Source organism: Lytechinus variegatus, chromosome 2, assembly GCF_018143015.1.
Source record: "Lytechinus variegatus isolate NC3 chromosome 2, Lvar_3.0, whole genome shotgun sequence".
In the NCBI taxonomy this organism is placed as follows: Eukaryota; Metazoa; Echinodermata; class Echinoidea; order Temnopleuroida; family Toxopneustidae; genus Lytechinus; species Lytechinus variegatus.
This window is the reverse complement of record NC_054741.1, coordinates 16077236-16102354: the sequence shown is the minus strand read 5'-3', so window position 1 is coordinate 16102354 and position 25119 is coordinate 16077236. Positions and strand designations below refer to the sequence as shown.

Genomic DNA, 25119 nt, shown 5'->3' with positions numbered 1-25119 from the left:
AATTTGCTTTCATTCAAATTAAGATAAGGAGTTACTTTTTATTAACGAAATGGCACGGGAAAACCCAGAATAGATATGACAACAAGTTAATGAATGTGAAATAATGGATATCTTCAATCAATATTATATCTCTTTATTCTCATATGTATCTGTTTAATATTTGTTTTACATGTACTTGCCTTATTATTGCACATTGTATTTGTTATTACTGTATTCTATACTCTGTATTGATTTTTATTGGAATTGAATAAAACATTGAATTGAATTGAAAAAAAAAGTCAGAGATGAGATGAGAATAGAAGAAGGGGGCCATAGATATTAAGAATGAGAGTTCTTTCTGAAAATGGAAGGACAAAATCTCGCAAAATGAAAAAGCACACGTATCTGACAGCTTTAGTACTCCCTAATTGTTATTGGAAATTTTCTTTGAAGAGTGTGGCTCTTTTTTTTCAAAAAAAAAAATATGAAAAAATAATATTCCGGGAACTGAATTGTTCACATAAGACGTTTTGGTTATAATTTTGTTTGCATTACTTATGATCCTATCATTTTATGCGACGTTTGTTTTGTGATATAATTTATATCTGACAATGAATCAATCTTTGAAACTTCGAAAATAAATCATCTTTAGATCAACCCTTCACATCACACCTGATAACTTGTAATTAACATTATTCAAACGAATTTCATTTTAAAAAAGTCGACGCTTATTACAATATGATTCATTTTACATTCTTTCTTTCGTCCTTTCATGTTCCGACTCTCTCACGTGTTTTCTTCCTCCCTCTCTCCCTCTTTCTCATCCTCTCCCTCTTTATGCCATTTCCTCTCCTCTTTGACCATCTTTACGTGCAATGTCTTTCTCATCTGCATCTATCTTGTGAGTGTCCCTAGATCTCTCTCTCTGCCCATCTCTCCCCGTCCATCTATATTTTTGCATCAGTTTCTCTCTCCCTCTCTCTCTCTTTCCACCTTTTCTCATTCTTTCTCTACCTCTCGAGGAATAATTCTACTCCATGATGTAAACATGAATGCATGCGCCATGCCGGATGAGTCATGCTTATAAGACGTCTGGAGCAATGTATACATAACATGGGCTTGTTTATACGTTGTATAGACGAATTTCATAAGGCTATATGGCCCTTCAAGAATATAATAATAATAATGTATTGGCGACCGAGTTATTCAGATGATGCAATGTGAATGTATTTATGTTAAAACACAAAGCCTATATACACCCGTTTGGGTCGATTAATGTATTCTTTTGAAATAATAATTGATTGATTGATTGTTTTGTTGATTGATTGCTTCATTGATTGATGTTCATTGACTGATCAGTTAAAAAAAGCAATTAAAAAGGCCAAATAAACCCGCAAATAGATCATAAAAGAAATGATTAACAAAACCAATTGTATCAAGAGAATTGATCAGATTGTTTAACTCTATAAATCTATAGATTTTTTGAATGAATTCAGCTATCAATCTAAATAATACATTCATGTACAATTTTCATTGTGAATTGATGATCAATCAACTAACATCACCATGTTTTTTTTATTACGAAAAAAATCCTTATTCGTTAATGGTTGATTATTGATAGGCCTATATTGATGCTGTGTTTGACCCATCCCACCTCTCTCCCTCTTTCTCATCGTAATACCGGTGTGTTGGCTCAGTTGGTAGAGCGTCCGTCTCACAACCGGGAGGTCGGGAGTTCAAACCCCGGCCGCACTTGCGTTCAACGATCAAAGGGATAGAGCCTGGTCGATCATATTCTGGCGCTTCACAGCGGCTGTCGGGCCCACGATCAATTTGGGCAAAGCAGATTTTCGCAGTATTTAATTTCATATGTCTACTTAGAACAAAAACATATGGAATTCTATTTTCATTATATTTGATATTATGAAATAATAGGTCCTATTGATTGATCTACACCTACTTTCTAGATACGAGAGGAAATTGATTTCTTATAGTGTCTGCTCACTGAATGACAGGATGTTTGTTTGTATAATACATGTACACTGTTAAAATAAACGTGATTTTACAGAAAATAAACAGAAGATTTTGCAGAAAGCAATAACAGAATCATTCTGTAAATTCATAAAACAGGAATTTCTCTGTAATTTAACAGAACAGGTCTGTTTAAAAAGGGGAAAAGGATGTTTTATTCAAGGAAATTTGTAAGATTCCATACTCCAAATACCAATTTCTTGTAAGATTACGCAAATCGGTAAGATTACAGGTGTTCTCGAGACTCTGCTGCAGGAACTTCTTTTATTTTGAGGATAAATTTTCTAACAGTGTATACACTTACACTTAAATAAATATTACATATATACTTGACTACAGTATGTCGTAATAATGCAGATTATAGGCCGCATATCGAGCGTACTTGTATTCATTCTTGCTTTGTATGACATGATTAGAAATGGTCATGTTTGAATTTATTGGTTTATTTCATTTCCTTATCAATTTTCAAAATACAAATCATTAATGGGAAAATACAAATCAACGATAAACAAAAACAATGTGCTATAATAATAGTTGTAAATTGGTAATAACAATAACAACGAAATACAATTATTTCTCAGAATTAAACATTTTTAGGGTTAGAGGGAAATAAGAAAATCTCTAAGAAACAAAAAAAAGTGTGAGACGGTGAGACCTAAGATATATATTTTTAAAATAATGGATTGATTAGGCCTAATATTTTTATAATTCAAACAAGAAGAGCTTTCTACAACATGTTTACAAACTGTAGAAATTTGTGAAAAGGAAGAACATAAATGTTTATTTGAATTGAATTTACTCTAACACCCCTAGTGGTATTTGTGATAGTCTTATGTCAAGACCCATTTGTTGATCAAAGTTTCAATCAGGGTCTGTGTTTACAGACTACGCATCTCCCTACGCTTGTTCACAGATAATCTCTCTTGTAAATTTTCTTAATTTTGTTTAATGAGTAATGCATTCTATTCAAATATAATATTATTGATCCAATGCTTATACTACAACAATATAATTGATTTGTCATGTATTACATTTGCATATATAAACTTATATCTGATGCGCTGAATGCAGAAATAAAAGCAATCAATCAGTCAAATCAATACTAATATTTTTCCCGGGGGGGGGGGGGTGCTCGACCCCATGACCTATAAAGCCAATTAGCCATGCGTCGTTCGCAACCATGCATGACATGTAAATCAAATTTTTAAGACAGAAAATTATGTCTGACAGCCCAAAATCCTTAGATCTGCAAAATTGAGGGGGTCCATTATTAAGATAAAAAGCTCCCCCAACAAAAATAAATATATATAATAAAAAGGTCACCATACTGGGAGAAATAGGGGAAGAAATAGAAGAAAGCGGGCCTCCCCCCCAAAAAAAAAACAAACATATTAATGTCGCTGTTCCTGATCCGCTCAAGATAGTGACCTAAAAATGGGAAAAGATAGATTGACAAAAAAAGAAGAAGAAACATTTAAATGTATGTAAATTATAAATGGGGGAAAATTAAGAAAAAAAAGTCCTATCCATGATTCAGTGGGTGTTATGAGCCAAACATTCGGAGGGGGCAGATTTGCTGCATTTTCAAATCCTTCACTCATGTTAAGTAGTCTGAATGTGTACTACAATGGCTAGTGGATTGAAACAGCAATTTTATAATTTATTTGCTCTTGTGTGAAAACCTAGTATGTGATCAAGTTTCAATCAGGGTCTGTGCCTGCAGACTAGCCAGATATGGTGGATAGAGCAACAGTTCTAAAATATGCAAAGGCGAGCAAAAATTGTGACACTTTTAAAACATATTTTAAATATAAATTTTCACATAATAGTGTTATACTAGTGTTCATTCGTTCCTTCCTTTTTTGTTGGTCGTGAAACTTTTTTTTTTTTTGGGGGGGGGCATTTGGATGGCCCCTTCCATTTGTAAGCCCTATGCCAGTGCCAATGTTCAGTAATATGGCACTTACCCTAAAAATAAAATTAGATGAATAAACAACAAACAAATAAATGAAAAAAGGGGCATTAATTGGGCTTTGTAGGGGCCGCCGAACGGTTTTCAAATTGGGGGGGGGGCGGACCATGCAAAAAATCACAATCATAAATATGTTTATTTTTACGTTTTTTACACAGTTTTGGAAAAAAAGTGGGGGCCGAATTAGCCCCCCCCCCCCACCGCTTCCGCTTCCTTGCAGGGACTGCGTGATAGGGGACTAGGCGACCGACTCTAACTTTATGTTCCTCCTCCCCCCCCCCCCCCTTCTATCTTCTATAGATCTGCTTCCCGATCCCGCTGTGGCGCCACCACTGAATTATTATAACTTTTGAATACCAAAGAATCACGGCAGTACTTGTTTTCTATGAAATTTATTTCTTTCAATCCATGTCTGGCTTGATGCCGTCTAATGATGAATATGCAAATTACTCCCGGGATTACTAGAGGTCATTCTCAGGGCATGTCATCAATTCTGTGAAGTCTGGGAAACTCGACGAACGACGGCCTGTGACAGAAATGAAGCCCATATCAGGCCGTAAAACAAGCGGAAATTCTGTCTTGACAACATTGGAAATGGGTGAGTATGCGTCGAGTATTAATCAAAGGTGCATGATATCAGTTTCATTTGCAGATAGGTTGGTAGGTTTTTCTATATGCAGAGAAAACGTTTAACTTTTCAAGGTCACTTTTCATTTGTATGCTCGCCTGCAATACGTTTTGTGTGTAGTCAATGAATGATTGTGCCGTGTTTTACTACGGACCGCGGATAATGCAGTTCCTTCAATGGACCGTGTGCAGGGAAGTAGAAAAATGAGAGCAAGGCTCATGGTTTATTTGTCATCAGCTAGTACTACAGGATATCTATGGAGCATTGCTGTTGCAGTGTGGTTTTAAATAGACATGCATGATTATGATAGTTTAGTCTACGATGCATGTTTAATGTTAAAATATATAATAAAAATGTCAAATTTGTAACATAAGCCATAACTTTAAAAGTTAAACTCAACTGTCGTGCACAGCCAGTCACTGAGTGACTGACAGGTAGATGTATGACTATGACCATGTCCATGATGACAGTTTTGACACTGTCATTGTCACATCAAAGTAATTTCAGATTTTTTCCTCTATCGTGTCCAACCGTATAAGATGTTGATCTTACATGTAGAGGTCTATGTCAGAATAAAATCAGATTAATACCTTGGTCACATTTGTTCTACAGCGGCCGTACGGCGAATCGAAAACAGCCATTTTATAAGTTTTAATTCAAACCACCATATGTAGTTGGACATAAAAAAGGTAAAAAGGCTGTTTTCGACTCGCCGTTTGGCCGCTGTACAGAGCTACCAAGTCTCACACATGGCACCCATTTTTCTCACGCATCGGGACCCGACAGAAAAAAAGAGAGAAAAAGTAGCATTATTCGCCAGATTATATGACTGGCCGACCGCCTTCGCGTCTAGCCCGGCAAGCGAGACGAATCGAGAGTGCAGTCAGCGCACAGCTAGTATGATAGGATGAATCGCTTGCGTGCATTGCATGGATTTGAAGCTCATTTCTCATGGGCGCGCACACCTTTTCGTAACGTACGAGTGTAAGTACTGGCCGCGCGCGCACAGAGACGTCGAGTCATGAAAATCTCACGCATGACATTTTTTTGAACTTGGCATCTCTGGCTGTAGAGCAAATGTGACCAAGGTATTTGATTGTACCCCTTCAAAACTACGCAATTGGCCCTCCTACTCCTAGGCCTACAATGTATCTAGTACATGTTAGATCATAGATTGGCACCAAAAGAAGTGAGATTACAAGACTGGTGACTTAGTACATTTGCGCAACATGTAAGAATTTCCAAACTCGATTTAGAATCAACGATTGGGTTTTGCCACTCAACTAATAGTAATGCATTTCTTACATGCCCAGCAAAATAAACGCTATTTTACTTTTATATCTCGCTTGGACTTGGTGCATCATTTCAATCAAGGGCTCATGCATACTAATGTGAGGTTCGTATACCGTATACTAGTAGACCTCGCCAGCACCTCGCGCACATACATGATTTTCAAATAGGCGTCAAACATAACTTCATACTATGTAGAATCATAACAGAAGTTAAGTTGGGCTACTATCTAAATTACTACTATCGGTGTAATTTACCATATAGAATATGAGCATGGTGTCTAGTAATATATTTTTTTTTTGAAGATACAGCGTAGATATTGCTTTGCCATTTGAGTGTCAGTCAGCCCTGACTCTTCCACAGTTTGCTATGTTGGCACTCGTTGAATTCGCAATCTTAATTCAGCCCATTGGTAATTGTAACTTTGACCAAATTCATCTCGTGCACAATTTCTAGGATTTATTATAATGGCACCAATCAATATCACTCATTCAATGAACAAGGTTATAATATAACCTTGTTCTCAGTTACATCTCTCTATGTGGCAAAACAAGGTTGACAATGTTTAAATTATTTTCTCGTTTTCTTTTGGACAAATGCTTGATTTTTTTGACACTCTCAGATTTCATTACAGCTTTTCATTATACAACTTGGCTCTTAAGTAAATTTGAGTTTAAATTATTTTTTCTTCATTAAAAATAGAGCTTGAAAAATTAAAATTTTCTTGCCATATTACTTTCCACTAAAAGAGGGCGTACAGAAAAATATGCCCAAAATTCAAGTTTTTGAGTGCTCTGGTCAATACAAAAATCATTCTATGTTACTAATGAAAATTGAATTGCAACTGTTTGGAAATTAATAATTTTGTTCACAAAAGTGATATTTTAATGATTTTTTTAAAGTGTGTGCTCAATACAGCATTGGCATATCGTAGATTCTCCACGGGCAGGATGGTAGCAGTGAACAAGTGATCAATATTAAAATCTCTTTTTAAAATTCATTGCAGTTTATCACTATTGATGGCACTACTTTGGAAAACATTTTTTTAGCAGTGACAAATCAAAATAAAAAGAAAGAAAACCCCCACACACCTTTGAACAAAAACTTTGGCAGGGCCTACAGGCTTTGTTCATTTAAACAAAACATAAAACATACCGGTATATAAATCAAAGACTCTTACATTGTACATCAGGAAGACTGGACACTTTGCTGATTTTGTGTAGCACTTAAAGGTATTGTTTAACTTTGTGAGCAGCCGATTAAAAAAATTCTCAAACCAAGATGAAACATGTGTACAAGTGCATGTATTAGAAGTAATAAACCCTGAAAACAACCATTATTGAGAATGAAAGCTAAAACTACAAGGCAAACCCTGATTTTGTAAATAGGCGTCTATAAGACGCCTATATAAGTGTATGGGATGAAATTAAGATGGTATTTCCGGTCACTTTATATTTCAATTTTTGAAGCACTTAGTAATTATTTTAGAATGCAATTTTTTTTCTGGGCTTCATTTTTGTAACATATCACAGACACAAGTGTGACCTTCTAGCTCAGATTTTTTAAAAGTCAAACCAATGTTAACCAATCACTTTAACATCAATTTGCATGTAAAATAGGTTAGCGTCCACCGTGCCCAGTATTTCCCTTGTAGTGTCTTTGATATGAATAGATATTGCGTGCCCCCTAGTGACAAAAATGGCTGTCATGTGATGGCTACAGCTCATCTCCACAACAAAAGGAAAGAAGAAATGTGACTGAGGTTTTACTGATGTATGAGAGTTATTTTGGCATTTTCTTATTTGTATTTCCTCTACAGCCGACCTACGTGAATCTAGAACCTACACGTAGGCCGATGTAATAAAAACCTATTTACCGCTAGATCTACAATGAAATGAAACTTTCACATGATTAAACCTTCAATCAACCAAGTAGGACTGTGGTTCCATATTTCATGAGGCCAGAGGTCAAGTGGAATGTGGAACTAGAACGTACATGTAGATATTTTCCATATTTCGTAATGAACAAACGGGGTGTAAAAATTTAATCTCTTTGAATTATTGCAGAATAAGGGGGGAAAAAAACCCTGCAAAAACCTGCATTTTGAGAGTGATTTTTGAAAGGAAGTCATGCATTCATCACAGAGATCACAGTAAAAAGAATGCGCATTTTGCCATTGAAATTGATACGCCAATAGTAGTGCGCAGCTTGATGCTTGAATATGCAGATAATACGGTCCCTTAGTACGTAGTTGAAATTAGTACTGGGCATTCGGTTAACAATGAAAACAACATTAAAACAATAAACAAACAGGGCCCCGTAACATGAAGGTTAGCGATTAATTGCTAATTTGAAAGAGCGATTCTGATTGGTTCCCAGTCAGTCTACTGATCAAAATGCTCATGCAACGATGATCTTGATAGGCCATTAACTAGGCGATTAATCGCTAATCTTTGCATTACGTGACCCAGGTGATATCGGCTCATATTACCTGTTTGATCATTATGACCAAGTAAAATAGATGTTTAGAGAGTTTGTCTCATAAACAAATCAACCAGTCAGATTACAGAATCCATGAGAAAAATGGCCCACTAAGGGATAACGACACATATACATGTAGATGATAGATTTCTTTAAAAAAATAAAATAACCATGACCTCTACTGTTGTCCTTTGAGTTTTGAGGGGTACATGCATATCTCTGTGCACATTTTGGTTGCTGTTAACACATGTTGCTGATATTGCTAGAATGGGAGCTTTCACATCCTCATCATAGAAAACAGCTATTTTTTTCTCTTCCAGGAATTCTACCTTCATCAGAAAAGTGTTTTACGTGTGTGATAGCAGGTCACCTGAAGGAAATGCCAGTGAATCAGTATTTGAATTTCTAAATCACAGTTGTACAAAAAAAAATGGAAGGGACTTTGCAAGGTCACAGCCATCTTTACACTGAAACAAATTCAAGAACCTTTGATATGAGGCAAGAAGGTTAATGAAAGGACATCATTAACATTTATAGGTAGGCGCGATAGCTCAGTCGGTAGAGCGGATTCCGGTGACCCGGGTTCGATTCCCACTTAGTGCGCTAGTGCCCTTTGGTACATGTAAGGCATTAATCCTCATTACCAGGTCCTTTGGAGAGGACCTTAAGCCATCGGTCCTCTGGTTGCTTGCAGACAAGCATTCATGCTTAGCAGTCAGGTAAAAAATCACTACCTCTACCATTACATATAATTTGTTATCTATAATACTTGCTCTCTTTATCTGATTCATATTTTATGAGTACTTTTTAAAATTTATTTCGTATTTCAAGGCCTACATGTAAATAGATTCTTGTAATATCTGATCATATGGGTGTGAGTATGCCAATAGCATCGATGATTTGCTGTTTTGTATATTACAAAAGGATATCCTGGCATGGAAGGATCTCTGGATCATGAATGTTGATGTGGGTTGAAGGAAGAACATTAAAGGTTATTTACTCATGAAAGGTCATACTTATTGAGAGATAAGAAAAGAAGGAATGAATATGAAGGAAGAGCAAGAGACAGATATTATTCTGATTGAATATATTTTAATCATTAACACCATGTCAATGCTTACCAAGCATGTTTAACGTTTTTTTTATAAAAAAAACAAATAGTTGTTTTCAAACTCAGCACTGCTGCCACATTGAACTGCATAATGCAGGCAAGATAGCCAGAAGCGCTCCACTTGTGATAAGTTTTAAGTGATTTTTCCTCATATTTAAAAAAATCTCATTGCACAATTGGGGACAAATGAAAAGAGCACCAAGAGTCCAAAACTTCCCAGGCCAAAAGAAGTGCATTGAGATCAGTGATCAGGGCATTTGCAATATTGGTCATTTGTGGTCTTGGGATTATTATCAATCAAAGAGTAAATAAAAAGAAAAATGTTTCATATTTCATTTATTGCAATGTCTCTTTTGCATGTACATCTATGTCATGATGACGATAAACAACCTGTTTGCTTCTATTTTTACATCCTAAAGGCAGAAAATTGTATTGATTTATAATTTGATGTAGCATTGATCATATATTTGCATGATATGCAACAGACAACAGTGCATATTAGAATGCCATTGTTTTATTATTTTTCATCTACATGTATTTCAACATGTATCTTTGATTATTTTTTTAGTGGTGTTTATTTGAATTGAACTCATTATTTCACCCTGGAATACCACTTTTAGAACCTGAAAATATATATTTTGGGCCATTTGGGGTTAATATTTAATAATTAAATTGTAGGGAGAACATTGATGATGATGATGTACAGCATTTGTATAGCGACATATATACATGTATCTGTCAAAGACATACAAAGGCGCATTTTTGGAGATACCATCCAATCTGGGTCACCTAGAAGGGCGCGCACACAGAACTGTGACCCCAGGTCGCTCCTCCCGATATAACTGTTTGGGGGAATACAGATGGACCGCTACTCCGGGGTTCCCCCCCCTACTAGTGGAATATTGCAGTGGGTTCTTAAAGTGCAAAGGTTGTGACTCTCCTCTACACGGGGCCTCCATTTAACATCCTATCCAAGGGACGGAGTGTTTTCCACTATTACATAGCCTGCATCTATGAAACGGGAGAGACGTTTACACACAACGCACTGGCTTCAGTCATCTACCCGGGGTGGACTCGAACCCACGATCATTGGTTCGATGGGCAGACACTTTACCGACTGAGCCAACTTCGCTCTCGCTGTAAAGTTGACTCTAAAGTTATGACCAAATGTACAGTGTAATTGTAAAAGATTTATTTTTTTATGTACATAAATAAAATGAAGAAGTTGAAGAAGAAGAGAAAGAAATATGGGGAGGGCAGGGGAAAAGAAGGATGTCGAGTGTCTCTAGGAGGTTTGATGTGAGAAAGTAGCCAAAAGATAGAATTAGAATTATTTTGATGTAAAAGGTAATTCATATTTTTATAACTAAAATAAATTAATTTCAATAGCATAATATATAAACTTATAAAATGATAATGAGCGAAGAGAGAATTCTTAAGTTTGAGGCAAAAAAAATCGAAATATAAAGATAAGAAAGCCCATGAAGAATAGGAAGCACCTACAATTAAAGAGGGGAAAGTAATGGAGAAAATAGATAATTTTGATGTGAAAGGTAATTCATATATTTAACTAAAAGAAATGAAATTTAATGACATGAAATATAAACTTATAAAATGATCATGAGCAAAGAGAGAATTCTAGAGTTTGAGGAGAAAAAAAATAGGAATATGAATATAAGAAAGCCCATAAAGAATAGGAAACGCCTACAATTAAAGAGGGGAAAGTAATGGAGAAAAATAGATGCTTTATAATATCTAGAGTAAAGTGGAGGGGAAAATGAATAGTAAGTCGAGACTTGACGGGAATCGACATGTTATGTTTGTCCTTGTCTAGTATTTTCCATTCTGTTCACTCTTCACATTCATTATTAAATCAGTAAATGAGAACAGATCTTTGACTCCTTTATAAAGTGAAAAATTGGGATGGACTTTTCTATTTTTGTTTCCGTAATGCAATTAAGACAGATCATTGTGCTTCACAACAGTTTGATAGTGCTTTTGAAAGTTACAGGGAAAAGGCTCCAGAGATCTTTCCTGTTTCATTTAATATTCAATGCATGATTTTTTGTACAATCATTTTAAAAAGGGAATTATTCTGAGCATGAACTGCAAAAGATACTGGTTGTTATACATGTGCAGTGTGTCCACATTAAAAGCTTTATTGATTGATGATTCATTCAAAATGATGTGTGAAGGTAATTTCTTAAATTTTATGTAATTCCCCTTTATATGAGATTGGCTGGTTGTTACATTCAGGTACACGGATGCTATCAAAATCATGATTACTGTGGGTCATGTGGATCTGAAGATTATGTGAGCCCTTGTCTTTTAGGTTTCAAATCTTTTTTTTTTTTTTTTAATTATGTGTTTTATTGGTATTCAAAATCACTTATAATCACAATATTTACAGGTAATTGGAATGATTTGAAACAGTTCAAAAGCAGTAAAATCACAAAACAAAGATGAAATAAAAAAATAAATGGAAAAAAAAATAAAAAGGGTGACATAAATCAAAATAAAACATTGGACGAGACAGGTTACTCTAAAGGGAATACACATCGAGATAAATTTACATGTATAATCAATTGTAGCATATTACTCTGTGCATTGTACAAGTCTCAATTTAAGATACAAAAACAAATAGAATCATGGAAAAGGGGGAACTAACTGTATCTAAAATAAAAATCATATATCAAATCGCCACTTCTTAAAGTGTACAGTGAGTTTGTTTCTTTTCTTGGCTAGGTGATGCTCAATTTCCTTTTGTTTCTTCACAAAACTTTTGAATAAATCCACATTTGGTAAGGTGTTCTTGAATTCACAAATATAAATGTAATATTTGGCCAATAGTAAAAGGTAAGTAACAAATCTATCCGTTGATACACCAAACAATTTTTGAAAATTAGTGAGATTGAAATCTGAAATATGTTTTTTTATCGTAGTCAATAGAAGATTCAAATCTTGATAGGGTCTATCATCTTGAGTGGTATCTAGTGGTAACCACAGAAAATATTGCTCTCTTTTTTTTTTTCTCTCAATCTGTTGTTGTTGTTCTCAATATTATTTGTTAGAGGTTTTTATGTTGTATATTCATTGAAATAATGATGGATAAAGCTGCAATTATGATTAACTTGAAGCATTACACTGAAACCCATGCAGTAATCAAGTATTTTTCACTCGATGCAATTTTCTGAAAAACTTGTGTACTGTACATTAAATTGCATGAATTACATTTTCATCTCGAACGCTGAAAGCAGTGATGTATTGATCGTACAAAATTTATGAGAAGTCTGTTTTAGGCATCATTTCAATGCCCTTTAGGTCATATGAACATGTTTTATACATGCACATAGAAAGGTGCGTGCATATCAGCTTGGAGATTGGCACAGAACCCCACCCCCTTTTGAGTGTGTTTGTCCTTGTGTGTTCATTGTTTTTTGGGGGTGGGGGTGAGGGGAGGGGGTGGCAGGTTTTATAGAGTTCTCTCCACCCTCCCCCTTGCCTTGAATCAGTATCAGGGATTGAGCTACATTGTAGGTCAGAGTGCTAGCAATAGAGGAATTGCATCTACAATGTATATCATGTTACATGTACATCATAGCAATAAAAATCATAATAGTAATAATAATAATAATAATAATTTGTAAATAATGAAAAAATTACATCAATGATTATGATAAGGATATATTTATAACTTATTAAATTTCATAATGATTATAATGATAATAATACCAGGTAATTACAATGATAATGATGATGCAATCATGTATATCTCGCCCTTCTAGTGAAAACTTGTATTTGAACACTGTACATTTACCGGTATGTACTGTAGTTAACTGTATTGCACAGGACAAAATTTATGTATACGTAAAATCTTGCGCAGAGACAAAGTTGAATAAAAAGCAGACAACATGGGATATATACATGTAGGCTTGTGATGACCTTTTACTGCTTGTCTGGGACTTGAAGTCTACACATATCAGGTATAGCTTTTCACAAGAATCCAGCTGAGGCTTACAATTTTAATTATTTACCCTTATTTCTCTCGACCCTTCAATATTATTGATGAGCAAGGGGAACTGCTCTCTGTCACTGAGCATGGTACAGGTGGATAAACAACTAGAAGTTCAGTAAAATTTTAAGCCAATGTTTTGTGGAATAAGAAAAAGAAATTACAGAATTGCTTTTGATTTTAAATCTAGATTTTTCTGTTTGATTTGCCTACATGTGTACTAGCAACTGGTAATAAAGGGTGCGTGTGCTTGTATACATGTTTGTTATGAATAAAAGCTTCCTGTCTTTTTTCGTTTGTTTGCATTTTTAAAATTTTTTTGTAACATCAGAAAAATAAAGCAATATGTACATAAAAAAACAATGTACACAATGAATATTGACAATTTTAGTTGACTTTTAATTTCATCTTTAGTATCAATCTAGGCTTTATACGTTTACAAGTATATACATGTACCTTAATAGGTTGTCATACATCCTAGTGAATTAAAGGTCAAGTCCACCTCAGAAAAATGTTGATTTTAATCAATAGAGAAAAATCAGACAAGCACAATGCTGAAAATTTCATCAAAATCGGATGTAAAATAAGAAAGTTATGACATTTCAAAGTTTCGCTTATTTTCAACAAAATAGTTATATGAACGAGCCAGTTACATCCAAATGAGAGAGTCGATGATGTCACTCACTCACTATTTCTTTTGTTTTTTATTGTTTGAATTATACAATATTTCAATTTTTACGAATTTGACAATTAGGACCTCCTTGCCTCAAAGCACAAAATGTTAAAATAATGGAATTCCACGTGTTTAGGGAGGAATGAAACTTCATTTTACATGACAATGACGAGAAAATCAAAATATTTCATATATCATATAATAAAATACAAAAGAAATAGTGAGTGAGTGATGTCATCAACTCTCTCATTTGGATGTAACTGGCTTGTTCATATAACTATTTTGTTGAAAATAAGCGAAACTTTAAAATGCCATAACTTTCTTATTTTACATCCAATTTTGATGAAATTTCAGTGTTGTGCTTGTTGAATTTTTCTCTTTTTATTCAAATCAAGTTTTTGTTGGGGTGGACTTGTCCTTTAAGTAATTACAGTTAAATCATAGCAGCCATCTGTTTTATAGTGAAATCCATTTTCTCCCATTTGAAAGGAATATGAGTCAAAGTACTTGTGTATAAATATGACCTGTCTACAGTGGCCACTTTTTCAGTTTCTCTTTAAAGGAGAATGAAACATTTGGAACAAGATAGCTTGTGTGAAAACAGACAAATCAAAGAAACGGATCAACGAAAGTTTGAGAAAAATCGGACAAATAATGATAAAGATTTGAGCATTTGAATATTTTTTAGGGTATTTTATAGTCCATCAAAGGGAAAGTTGTTCACATGTGACATCACACATCCTTGTCACATTACCAATCGGAGGATCTCCATAGCATAAGTGATTGCAATATTCAAATGCTCATAACTTTCTCATTGTTTGCCCGATTTTTCTCAAAAGATTCTTTTATTTTTCTGTTTCGACACAAGCCTACTTGTTTCAAAGGTTTCATTCCCCTTTAAGGATGGTCTTCACCTAGGTTTGACTGTCTTGTGTTATTTAGAGACATAAAGAAGTAAATGAAATTGATGTTTTTCATAAAAGGGGTCTTCTGATTTATTTCGGTCAGATGATATTTTGATATGTGAGAGGTGTGAAGGTGACTATTTCTTTTGTTCAAACAGGATTACATTGATAACATTTTTTATCATAAATGTACAATTGCGAGTTGTAGTGGTGTATAACTGTACATGTAACTAGACCTAAAGTTATTTCAGAGAAACCGCTGCTGTTCTGTTGATGAAGGCCAAGGTCATGAATTGCATGAAATTGATCTTTCGAATTACATTTTATCTCTGTTATTGTCTCGCCTGCATAGCAGAGCGAGACTATACATGTAGGTGTTGCTTTCCGACGACGGCGACGTCATCAACATGAAATCTTTACCAAGGTTTATCATCATAACTTAAAAAGTATATGGACCTAGTTCATGAAACCTGAACATACATGTAAGAGTAATCAAGTATTACTGAACATACTGCCTGAGTTCAGATCACATGACCAAGGTCAATGGTCATTTAGGGTCAATGGACTTACCATATCAGTCACAATTCTTTGACTCACTGTTACCTGTTCAAACCAGAAAACAATAGATTCAGTGGACCGAATCTATTATTCTCTGGTTTGAACAAGTAATAGTCAAAGAAAATTTTGTGACCGGTGGTGTAGTCTGTAGACCATGTTGGGGAATCAACATTGAAATCTTAACCAAGGTTAAATTTTTAAGATGTCATAACTTTGAAAGTTCATTGATCTAGTTCATAAACTTGGACATACATGTAAGGGTAGTGAACTGAACATCTTGCCTTAGTTTTACATGTACATGTAGGTCACATGACTAAGGTCAAAAGTAATTTAGGGTCAACAAACTTTGGCCATGCTGGGGGTATTCATTTAATTGCCTTCATAACCTTGAAAGTTTATGGATCTAGTTCTATGATACCCCTTTCATAAACCCAATTATGCGGCTAATAGCAGCATAATTTGGTCGTAAAATCAGACGAGGACCAGAGTTATCTGCATTATTTTGATGCTGCAATTATTCGCATAATAGCAGCATCAGGACCAGATTTTGACTTTATGAACGCATTTCGAAAGTAATGCGGATAATTGCCATGGTGCGGTCACAAGGTCACCCTTTTCCAACACAACTGCATCGGAGGGGGTGTGTGCGGTTGCCATGACGAATATCCGCCTTTTTCAGGACGGGCGCTCATAGAAATAGTGCGGATTATTTTTCGGAGTTTGTGAACACAATTTTATTGAATTATCCGCATTACTCTTAGGCGGCTAATTGGAGGATGGGTTTATGAAAGGGGTATAAGAGTAAGCAAGTATCAGTGAACATCCTGCATGAGTTTCAGGTCACATGACCAATGTCAAAGGTCATTTAAGGTCAATGAACTTTGGCCTTGTTAGGGTTATAGTTGAATTGTCATCATAATTGAAAGTTTATTAATCGAGTTCATGGTAATCAAGTATCACTTACTGTTTTCCATCAGTCTAATCTAGGTCAAAGGTCATTTAGGGTCAGTCAGTGAATATATTATTTTGTTGTTATAAGAATGGTGTTTTTTGTGAAATATTGTATATTGAGGATACCATGGATTTGGCCTCGTCGCGCCCCTGCTGCAGAAATTTCCTTGTGAGCGCTCTACCAGCTGCATTCCTTCTCTGATCATCTTCAAATTTGGCATGAAGGTCAATATGGTAAAGCAAAGCCGCTTGCCTATTGATTTGGAGTGGGTGGAGACATTGTTGCCATGGTAACAAGAGTTTTTGTGGAAATAGCAGAGATGTCCTTGTGAGCGCTCTACCAGCTGCATTCTCCTATAATCTTCAAATGTGGCATGAAGGTCCATTATAGTAAAAGCAAAATAAATAGATGTTTGTCTCCATCATTGATAAATCAGGAAAGTGCATAGTATTAAACAGATGATTGTCTCCACCATCGATAAATCAGGAAAGTGCAGAGTAAACATAAGAAACATACAATTTAATAAATTTTTTGACATTTTGGCTTCCCACAATTTTAGCACAGAGTTTATCTTTTAAATTAGACCCGACTTCAGAATATGGGCCACTGACTAAATTTGGACCAGAAGCAAAGAAGACGAACTTACATGAAGGCACTTGTACTATTGTACATGTATGTATGTTTAAAATTGATACATTTGTAAGAATTCTAATCCAAAGGAGGGATATGAACATGATATTCAACAGTACATGTAGCTGTCACCAAATCCAACCCATCATAATTGCACCTGGGATCCATGTTATCTCATATTTGTGGCTGCAGTTTCGAGGGAAGGAATAGAAAATAGAATTGCCAGCAATTATGATTGGCAGAGTGCCACTGATGTCGTTTACGTGTAGATTCCTTCTCTTTCAATGTGTGAGTGAGTGTGTGTGTGTGTGTGTGTGGGGTAGGGGTATATCAGGATGAGGATAGAGATTGTACTAGTACATGTAATTTAAGAGAAGATGTTTGTTGATATATACATGTCCTACACTGTAGTTCTGTTGCCATTATGGAGATGAATTCTTTTGTGCAGTCTGTAAATCTAAAAGAAGTCGTGGCTCAGGATTCTTTTTGCTTGTAATAAATCATTATACATGTAATTGTTTTAAAAAGAAATATTTCATTGATTTGTAGTTTTATACTTTTATTTTATTTGCTAATACCTTTTATGTGTACACTGTACAGGCAAAGAATATGAAAAATAGATCTTATAAAGCTTGCTATAATGTACAGTGTATACATGTAGTGTATGTATTTCTTTGTGTAAATATTTTTAAACATACAGAATATTTTGTCTGTATTCATATTGACTAATTTTTTAAAATACATTTATGAAGGTCATGATATGAAAATTCATGGAATTTTTAGAGGTCTTATTGATTTTTTTATGTCAGCTTCACGTTTGTGAACAATTGGAGCAGCGTTGGATTCCCCATTCAGTGTGTTTGATTACATGTTATGAATACAATGTCTGCCAGTGCCTAACTGCACATCCATTCCACATGATAATAATGGTCTTTATTAAGCATCAAAACATTCTTGGCATCCAATGACTGAATTACAAATGTTTAACAAGGTATTAAAAAAGATTCACATACAAATTTGACAGAACTGTGTACAAATATAAATATATGAAATATGATTAATCAATATACACACACAAAAAGGGCGAACTCAATCCAACCTTGCAACTAGAAGATAACTAGAAAAAAGGTAAGTATTTGATCAGTGGTACGGTATGAGGTTGATTTTATAAGCAGTTTGAAAAACAATGATATCAAACTCAACTGACAGAAAAAAAAATTCTAAGGAGAACATGTTTCATTCTATTCGAACAAAACATTCAACATCAACATGAACTTTCTATTTTTCAACACTGTTTTCATTTATGAAAATTCAGTCGAAACACTGCAAAGAATTTTTGTTGATAATTTTTGTTTGGTTGTAAATCATGTACATGTACTATGGCAGGCCCACACCACTTTTGTTTAAATTTTGTTTTCTTGTACATCATCAATTCTTCTATGGTCGACCTGTACCACCATTGCTTGAACAAATAAACATCCTGACATAAACTTCCGTTTTCAATACCGTTTTTATTTAAAAATAGAAATTGAATCGAGATACTGCAAAGAATTTTATATTGTGTTATACAGGTATAATTTTTCTATACAGTAGTTTAAGTTGGTCCACACCAAGTTTGAAAGCAATATGTAGCAGTCTTGGGATTCATATACATATAGATCTACACTGAGAAAACAGAACAAGGATCTCTCTTGAAATCCTAGATTCATATCTTGGTCAGATATCAGACCTATGATCAGAGAGCTACAAAGCAGATCAAAACTAATCTCTTTTTGCTCATCAAATTGGCAACAATCTTAGTATTTTTTTTACGTTGAAAATAAAATCTAGATATGTGTTAAAGTTACACGCAAATCTACTGAAAAGTTGACAATTTGCATTTTTAAAAAGATATTTTGTTGGTTTCATGGCATAGCCAATATAGAGTGAATAAAGCTCAAATTAAATAAAATTTATCCATGAATGGCACCACATACTGAACTCTCCTAGGAATGGTATTTTATTTAGTGTACTATTTTTTGTCTCACCTGCATAGCAGAGTGAGACTATAGGCACCACTTTTTCGATGGCGGCGGCGTCAACATCAAATCTTAACCTGAGGTTAAGGTTTTGAAATGACATCATAACTTAAAAAGTATATGGACCTAGTTCATGAAACTTGGCCATAAGGTCAATCAAGTATTACTGAACATCCTATTAGAGTTTCATGTCACATGTCAAAGGTCATTTAGGGTCAATGAACTTAGACCATGTTGGAGGAATCAACATCAAAATCTTAACCTGAGGTTAAGTTTTTGAAATGACGTCATAACTTAGAAAGTATATGGACCTAGTTCATGAAACTTGGACATAAGGTTAATCAAGTATCACTGAACATCCTGCATGAGTTTTATGTCACATGACCAAGGTCAAAGGTCATTTAGGGTCAATGAACTTTGGCCGAATTGGGGTTATCTGTTGAATTCCCATCATAACTTTGAAAGTTTATGGATCTGATTCATGAAACTTGGACATAATAGTAATCAAGCATCAGTGAACATTTTGTGCAAGTTTCAGGTCACATGATTAAGGTCAAAGGTCATTTAGGGTCAATGAACTTTGGCCGAATTGGGGGTATCTGTTGAATTCCCATCATAACTTTGAAAGTTTATGGATCTGATTCATGAAACTTGGACATAATAGTAATCAAGCATCACTGAACATTTTGTGCAAGTTTCAGGTCTCATGATTAAGGTCAAAGGTCATTTAGGGTCAATGAACTTTGGCCAAATTGGGGGTATCTGTTGAATTACCATCATAACTTTGAAAGTTTATGGATCTGATCATGAAACTTGGACATTAGAGTAATCAAGTATCACTGAACATCCTGTGCGAGTTTTAGGTCACATGATCAAGGTCAAAGGTCATGTAAGGTCAATGAACTTTGGCCATGTTGGGGTTTTTTGTTGAATAACCATCATATCTCTGTAAGTTTATTGGTCTAGTTCATAAAAAGTGGACATAATAGTAACCATGTATCACTGAACATCTTGTGCGAGTTAGAGTAGTATTCAAAGTCAGCACTGCTGCTATATTGAGCTGCGTGATGCAGGTGAGACGGCCAGAGGCATTCCAATTGTTCTCCTAATCATTTCATTTGTAATTGCTAGCATTTTATTGGATGAGATATTGTGGAATAGTGCTCTATTGAAAATCAGAAACCATAATCTCCATGTATTTTTAAAACTGGAAATGGAGCAGTAGAAATAAATATCGAATACCCTAAGATATTCCTTTTCTTCTTTTTTTTGTTGGGGGGGGGCTCTTCTGAGCTAATATTTGATACAAAATGTGCAATGTGTAGGGGAAGGCGGGGTAAGTTGTGACACTTTTTTCATTTTGCATGTTAGAATTAATATGACTAGTAATATTGTAGAAATAAGTACCTTGCATTTAAATTTGATTCTTGGGAAATGTTTTTCACCTGTATATAACTTTCTACCCCCATACTGAAAGTCATTGTGACCTTTGAAAAAAACAATGTCAAGTGGCTCAACTTGCCCCATATATGAAGTTGTGCCACCGTTTGGGGTAATTTGAGCCACAAAAACTATGTACAAAATGTATGTGGGAAGAACCAGGATGTCAAATTTTCATTTAAAGTCTTTTCAATTGCTAATTCTCTATTAATACTAACATCTTCTAAAAGTAAAAGAACTGTCGTGTGAATTTGCTCCTTTCTGCCTGCATATCAATGGCTTTTTGTGTTTTTAATTTTTTTTGTTATACATGTACATCACCAGAAGAATTAACATGGCTCAACTTGCCCCATGTTGATTTGGCTTAAATTACCCCAGTCTGAACTTACTGCGATATTTTCACATCCACACATTTCTTATGCATTCATCATGTAAAAAACTATGACAAGAATGAGAATCCATGCCTGGACTAACAATATTGTTCTTATTTTTATAATATATTCAAAGACGTGTGTGGGTAAAAATCACTTATCTATTTCACACCCTTTTTTACTTTTTTTGGCAGAAATTTGCATTTTTCGCTCTAAAGAAGTACTTTTCGTTCAAAGTTGGAAATAAAGTGGTTGGGTTAAGGGTTATGCAATGGGTCATCAATACATGACACCACCACAATGTCTGATTCATTATTAGCCGGGGGGGGGGGGGGGGGTGGCTCAACTTGCCCCTATGCTCAACTTACCCCGCCTTCCCCTATGTAATGTTAAACTTTGTTTATTAAAAAGGTACATGTATGTTTGTTTCCAGAGAATTATAGATCCCCAAATTACATGTATTCATTATCCTTGCATTTTACAATCTGTTTGTAGGCTTCTTGCAGCAGAAAATGTGCATTGATTTGTTTTACTTAAAGGGGAAGTTCACCCTGACAAAAAGTTTATTGTAAAAATAGCAGAAAAAATAATAAAATATATTGCCGAAGGTTTGAGAAAAATTCATCAAATAATTAAAAAGTTATTAGAATTTCAATTATTTGATTTGTGACGTCATACATGTATGCGAGCAGTATTCCTACATAGCGAATGGTAAAAAATCAATGAAATGTCATTTTCTCAGAAAATTGAAAATAGTTTTCACTGGAACTTTTGTATATCAATAGACAAATCATTTCACACCCGATCATGAAAAGAAAACAAAATTAAGTCATCAGGAACCATACAAAATTTGAAATTCATACATTTTATACTACATAACACATGGGGCAGCTGCTCGTTTATGACGTCACAAATCCAAAATTTTGAACTCTAATAACTTTCTTACTCTTCAACGGATTTTCCTCAAACTTTCACCAATATTTTTGACTTTTTTTTCTGCTATTTTTACAACAAAGTTTTCTTCAGGGTGAACTTCCCCTTTAAAATTCACATTGCCATTTTAGTTTGCAATTGGTTGCCATTTTAATAGCTTCTTGAAACCATGGACCTATTAATAAGTCCATGTTAAAACAACCCTTATTTCATACTTTCCTTAGTCTTTTTTTCCCTTGTCTCTCTTTCTTCCCTCATTCTATCTCGCCTCATACTATTACTAATTTTGTCTTCTTTGTCCAATTCACTCTCTCTCATTTTCATTTTAACTAGTACTCTTCAAATTTATCTTCTTTGCTAAAAGTATTGTTTGATTTTTAGTTCAAAAGAGATTGATGTTGAGATGAAAGGGATGAAATTGCTTTGTTTTCTTTGAGTTGGTTTGTTTTCATCAAAATGTAATTCTGCTCTTTCTTTGTTACTATCATGGATGGATTGATGTTTATACTTATAAATTTTTATTAGCAGTTGTTTAAAATAAACTTTTTTCTCCTCTCAATTATATTGGCAGACTCATGTGATATCGATGGAAGTCTTGTCTAAGAGGATTTCTTGGAAACCTGAAGGTGCTTTTGAGGTTCTTTCAAAGTTCAATAAATGGAGAGGAAGATGGAAGCAAAGGTATTGCTGGGTTTGAATGGATGTATTGCTTAAGCGTGGCGCTGTCATCTAATGGGTAGTTACAATGCAAAACCAAGCACTTCAGACGAGAAAGATCACAGCGTTCAACCACCAACCACTTCCAAGCAAACTGATTTCAACAACTCACATCCATTCACTATCGAGGACACATCGGACACTGACGGGGACGAGACTCATTCAAAGAACTCAGTAAAGACATCCCCGTCGCCACTGGTAAAACAGATCCCAGAATTGAGTGAGGCGGTGATGCAGGATGAACAACGCCAGCGAGAGTTGGCACAAGAAAGACACAGAGAAGAGTCAAGAGCGCCCTCTGGGAGCTCAAGAGAATCAGCCTCACCTTATGGACTGTACAACCCTTTGGCATCATCAAATGGAGGTCGACCGTACCTTCCTGCATCAGCCTCCCCAGCTGTAACAGGTAGTGGCATGAACCCAGGATCATTACCTTTGCTTCAGTACCCTGGTCAGTCTGCCCCACCTTTGTTAGCCATCAATCCAACCTCCTCAGCTGTCTTTGCACCCTATCCAAGTGCATTCACGTCTCCCGCTGCAGCTGTCTACACAGCAGGTTTACATAGCAGTGCCAATCCCAGACCATACCATGGCATTGAGTCCTATTCAGCAATGCTTGCTAGCATGGGCAATCAGGTGCAGCAGCATCCCCAAGGACACCTCATTCCAGCACCTTCCTATTTCCAGGGTGGCTACATCCCTGCTCAGTACAACCCTCTATCACCCCTGATGGCCGGGGTGATACCAACCTCCAAGGGTATGTTCCCAGAGGGGAGCTACATGCCAACAGCTGTAGCTCCACATGTCTTGACAGGCATCCTTCCTAGTGGCCAGTTGATTCCTCCTGCAGGACAGCACCCAGAAACACCTGGAGAAGATCGCGGTAGGTCCAGCCCTGAGAAGCACTACTCTGCATCCACAAGATACCTCGAAGCACGAGAGCAACAGATCCTTGAGAGCAGACGGTTGGCAGAGTTACAACAATTGTCTCCTGGTGGCCAAGTTCATCGCAGTATCCCAGAGGCGAGAGTTTCTCCCTTTCAGCAGGTTTCTACAACTGTAGCATACAGAGTAGCCATGCCAGAAGTGGCTGAACGACCCGAATCCAAGGGAGCAAGCCCTGGTTCATCACACCAGAATAAGTCGGTGCACATTCCATCATCAAAGGTATGGACATTAATCTCTTTAAACCAAACTTTTCTTATCACCTTGTTGATACTTAAAGGACAAGTCCACCCCAACAAAAACTTGATATGAATAAAAAGAGAAAAATTCAACAAGCATAACACTGAAAATTTCATCAAAATCGGATGTAAACTAAGAAAGTTATGACATTTTAAAGTTTTGCTTCATTTCACAAAACAGTTATATGAACAAGCCAGTTACATCTAAATGAGAGAGTCAATGATGTCACCCACTCACTCTTTCTCTTATTTTTTATTGTTTGAAATATGAAATATTTTGATTTTCTCGTCATTGTCATGTGAAATGAAGTTTCATTCTTCCCTGAACACGTGGAATTCTATTATTTTAACATTTTATGCTTCAGGCAAGGAGGTCCTAATCATCAAATTCGTAAAAATTGAAATATTGTATAATTCAAACAATAAAAAACAAAAGAAATAGTGAGTGAGTGACATCATCGACTCTCTCATTTGGATGTAACTGGCTCGTTCATATAACTATTTGGTTAAAAATAAGCGAAACTTTGAAATGTCATAACCTTCTTATTTTTCATCCGATTTTGATGAAATCTTCAGCATTGTGCTTGTCTGATTTTTCTCTATTGATTCAAATAAACATTTTCTGAGGTGGACTTGACCTTTAATTGCATCAGTTGTTTTAATCTGTTCCCTCCTAGAACCAGATGGTCACTGTACAAATTTTGCAAGTAAAAAAAGAGAAGTCAACGTATATGTTAACACTCAGCCAACCCATGTTTTATGATTACTTTGTTGAGTGATTTTTTTTCTGTGCTGTTCACAAACTTTTTACTTATAATTGTTTTTGAGACCAAATTTGCGATGTTTGCGTATGTGGTTTGGGAATTATGCAACATTTTGTAAATCCATATTGACCCCCCCACCCCCTTTAAAAGCCTAGTTGGAAAAAGCCCAGTTAAAATAGGGTTATTTTTGTAATACTTTAAAAATCCAAACAGATTAACAGATTTCTCTTCTGTAAAATGTATGTTTATTCTCTTGCTATTTCTCCCAATATACTTCCATTTTCTACACTTATTTTGTGCTAGTCATCATTATCTCATATGCATTTTTAAAAACAAGATCGGTTTAGTGCAGTATGTCCTCTAGAAGAACTGGTATATCTTGATGTAGCTACTATTATTAGTAGTATCATCATCTTCATCACCATTATCTTCATCATCATCATCTTCATCACCATTATCTTCATCATTGT

General features: G+C 35.3%; 1 protein-coding gene across 1 annotated transcript in view; it reads left to right on the top strand.

Moving 5' to 3' along the window:
- The first annotated feature begins 4444 nt into the window (after positions 1-4444).
- Positions 4445-25119, top strand: part of LOC121407433 (proton channel OtopLc-like) — a 35447-nt gene continuing 14772 nt past the window's right edge. The window contains exons 1-2 of the mRNA XM_041598501.1: positions 4445-4580; positions 22556-23868. Of these exons, the coding sequence (XP_041454435.1) occupies positions 22717-23868 (1152 nt within the window). The 5' untranslated portion in view covers positions 4445-4580; positions 22556-22716. The remainder of the gene's footprint in view (positions 4581-22555; positions 23869-25119) is intronic.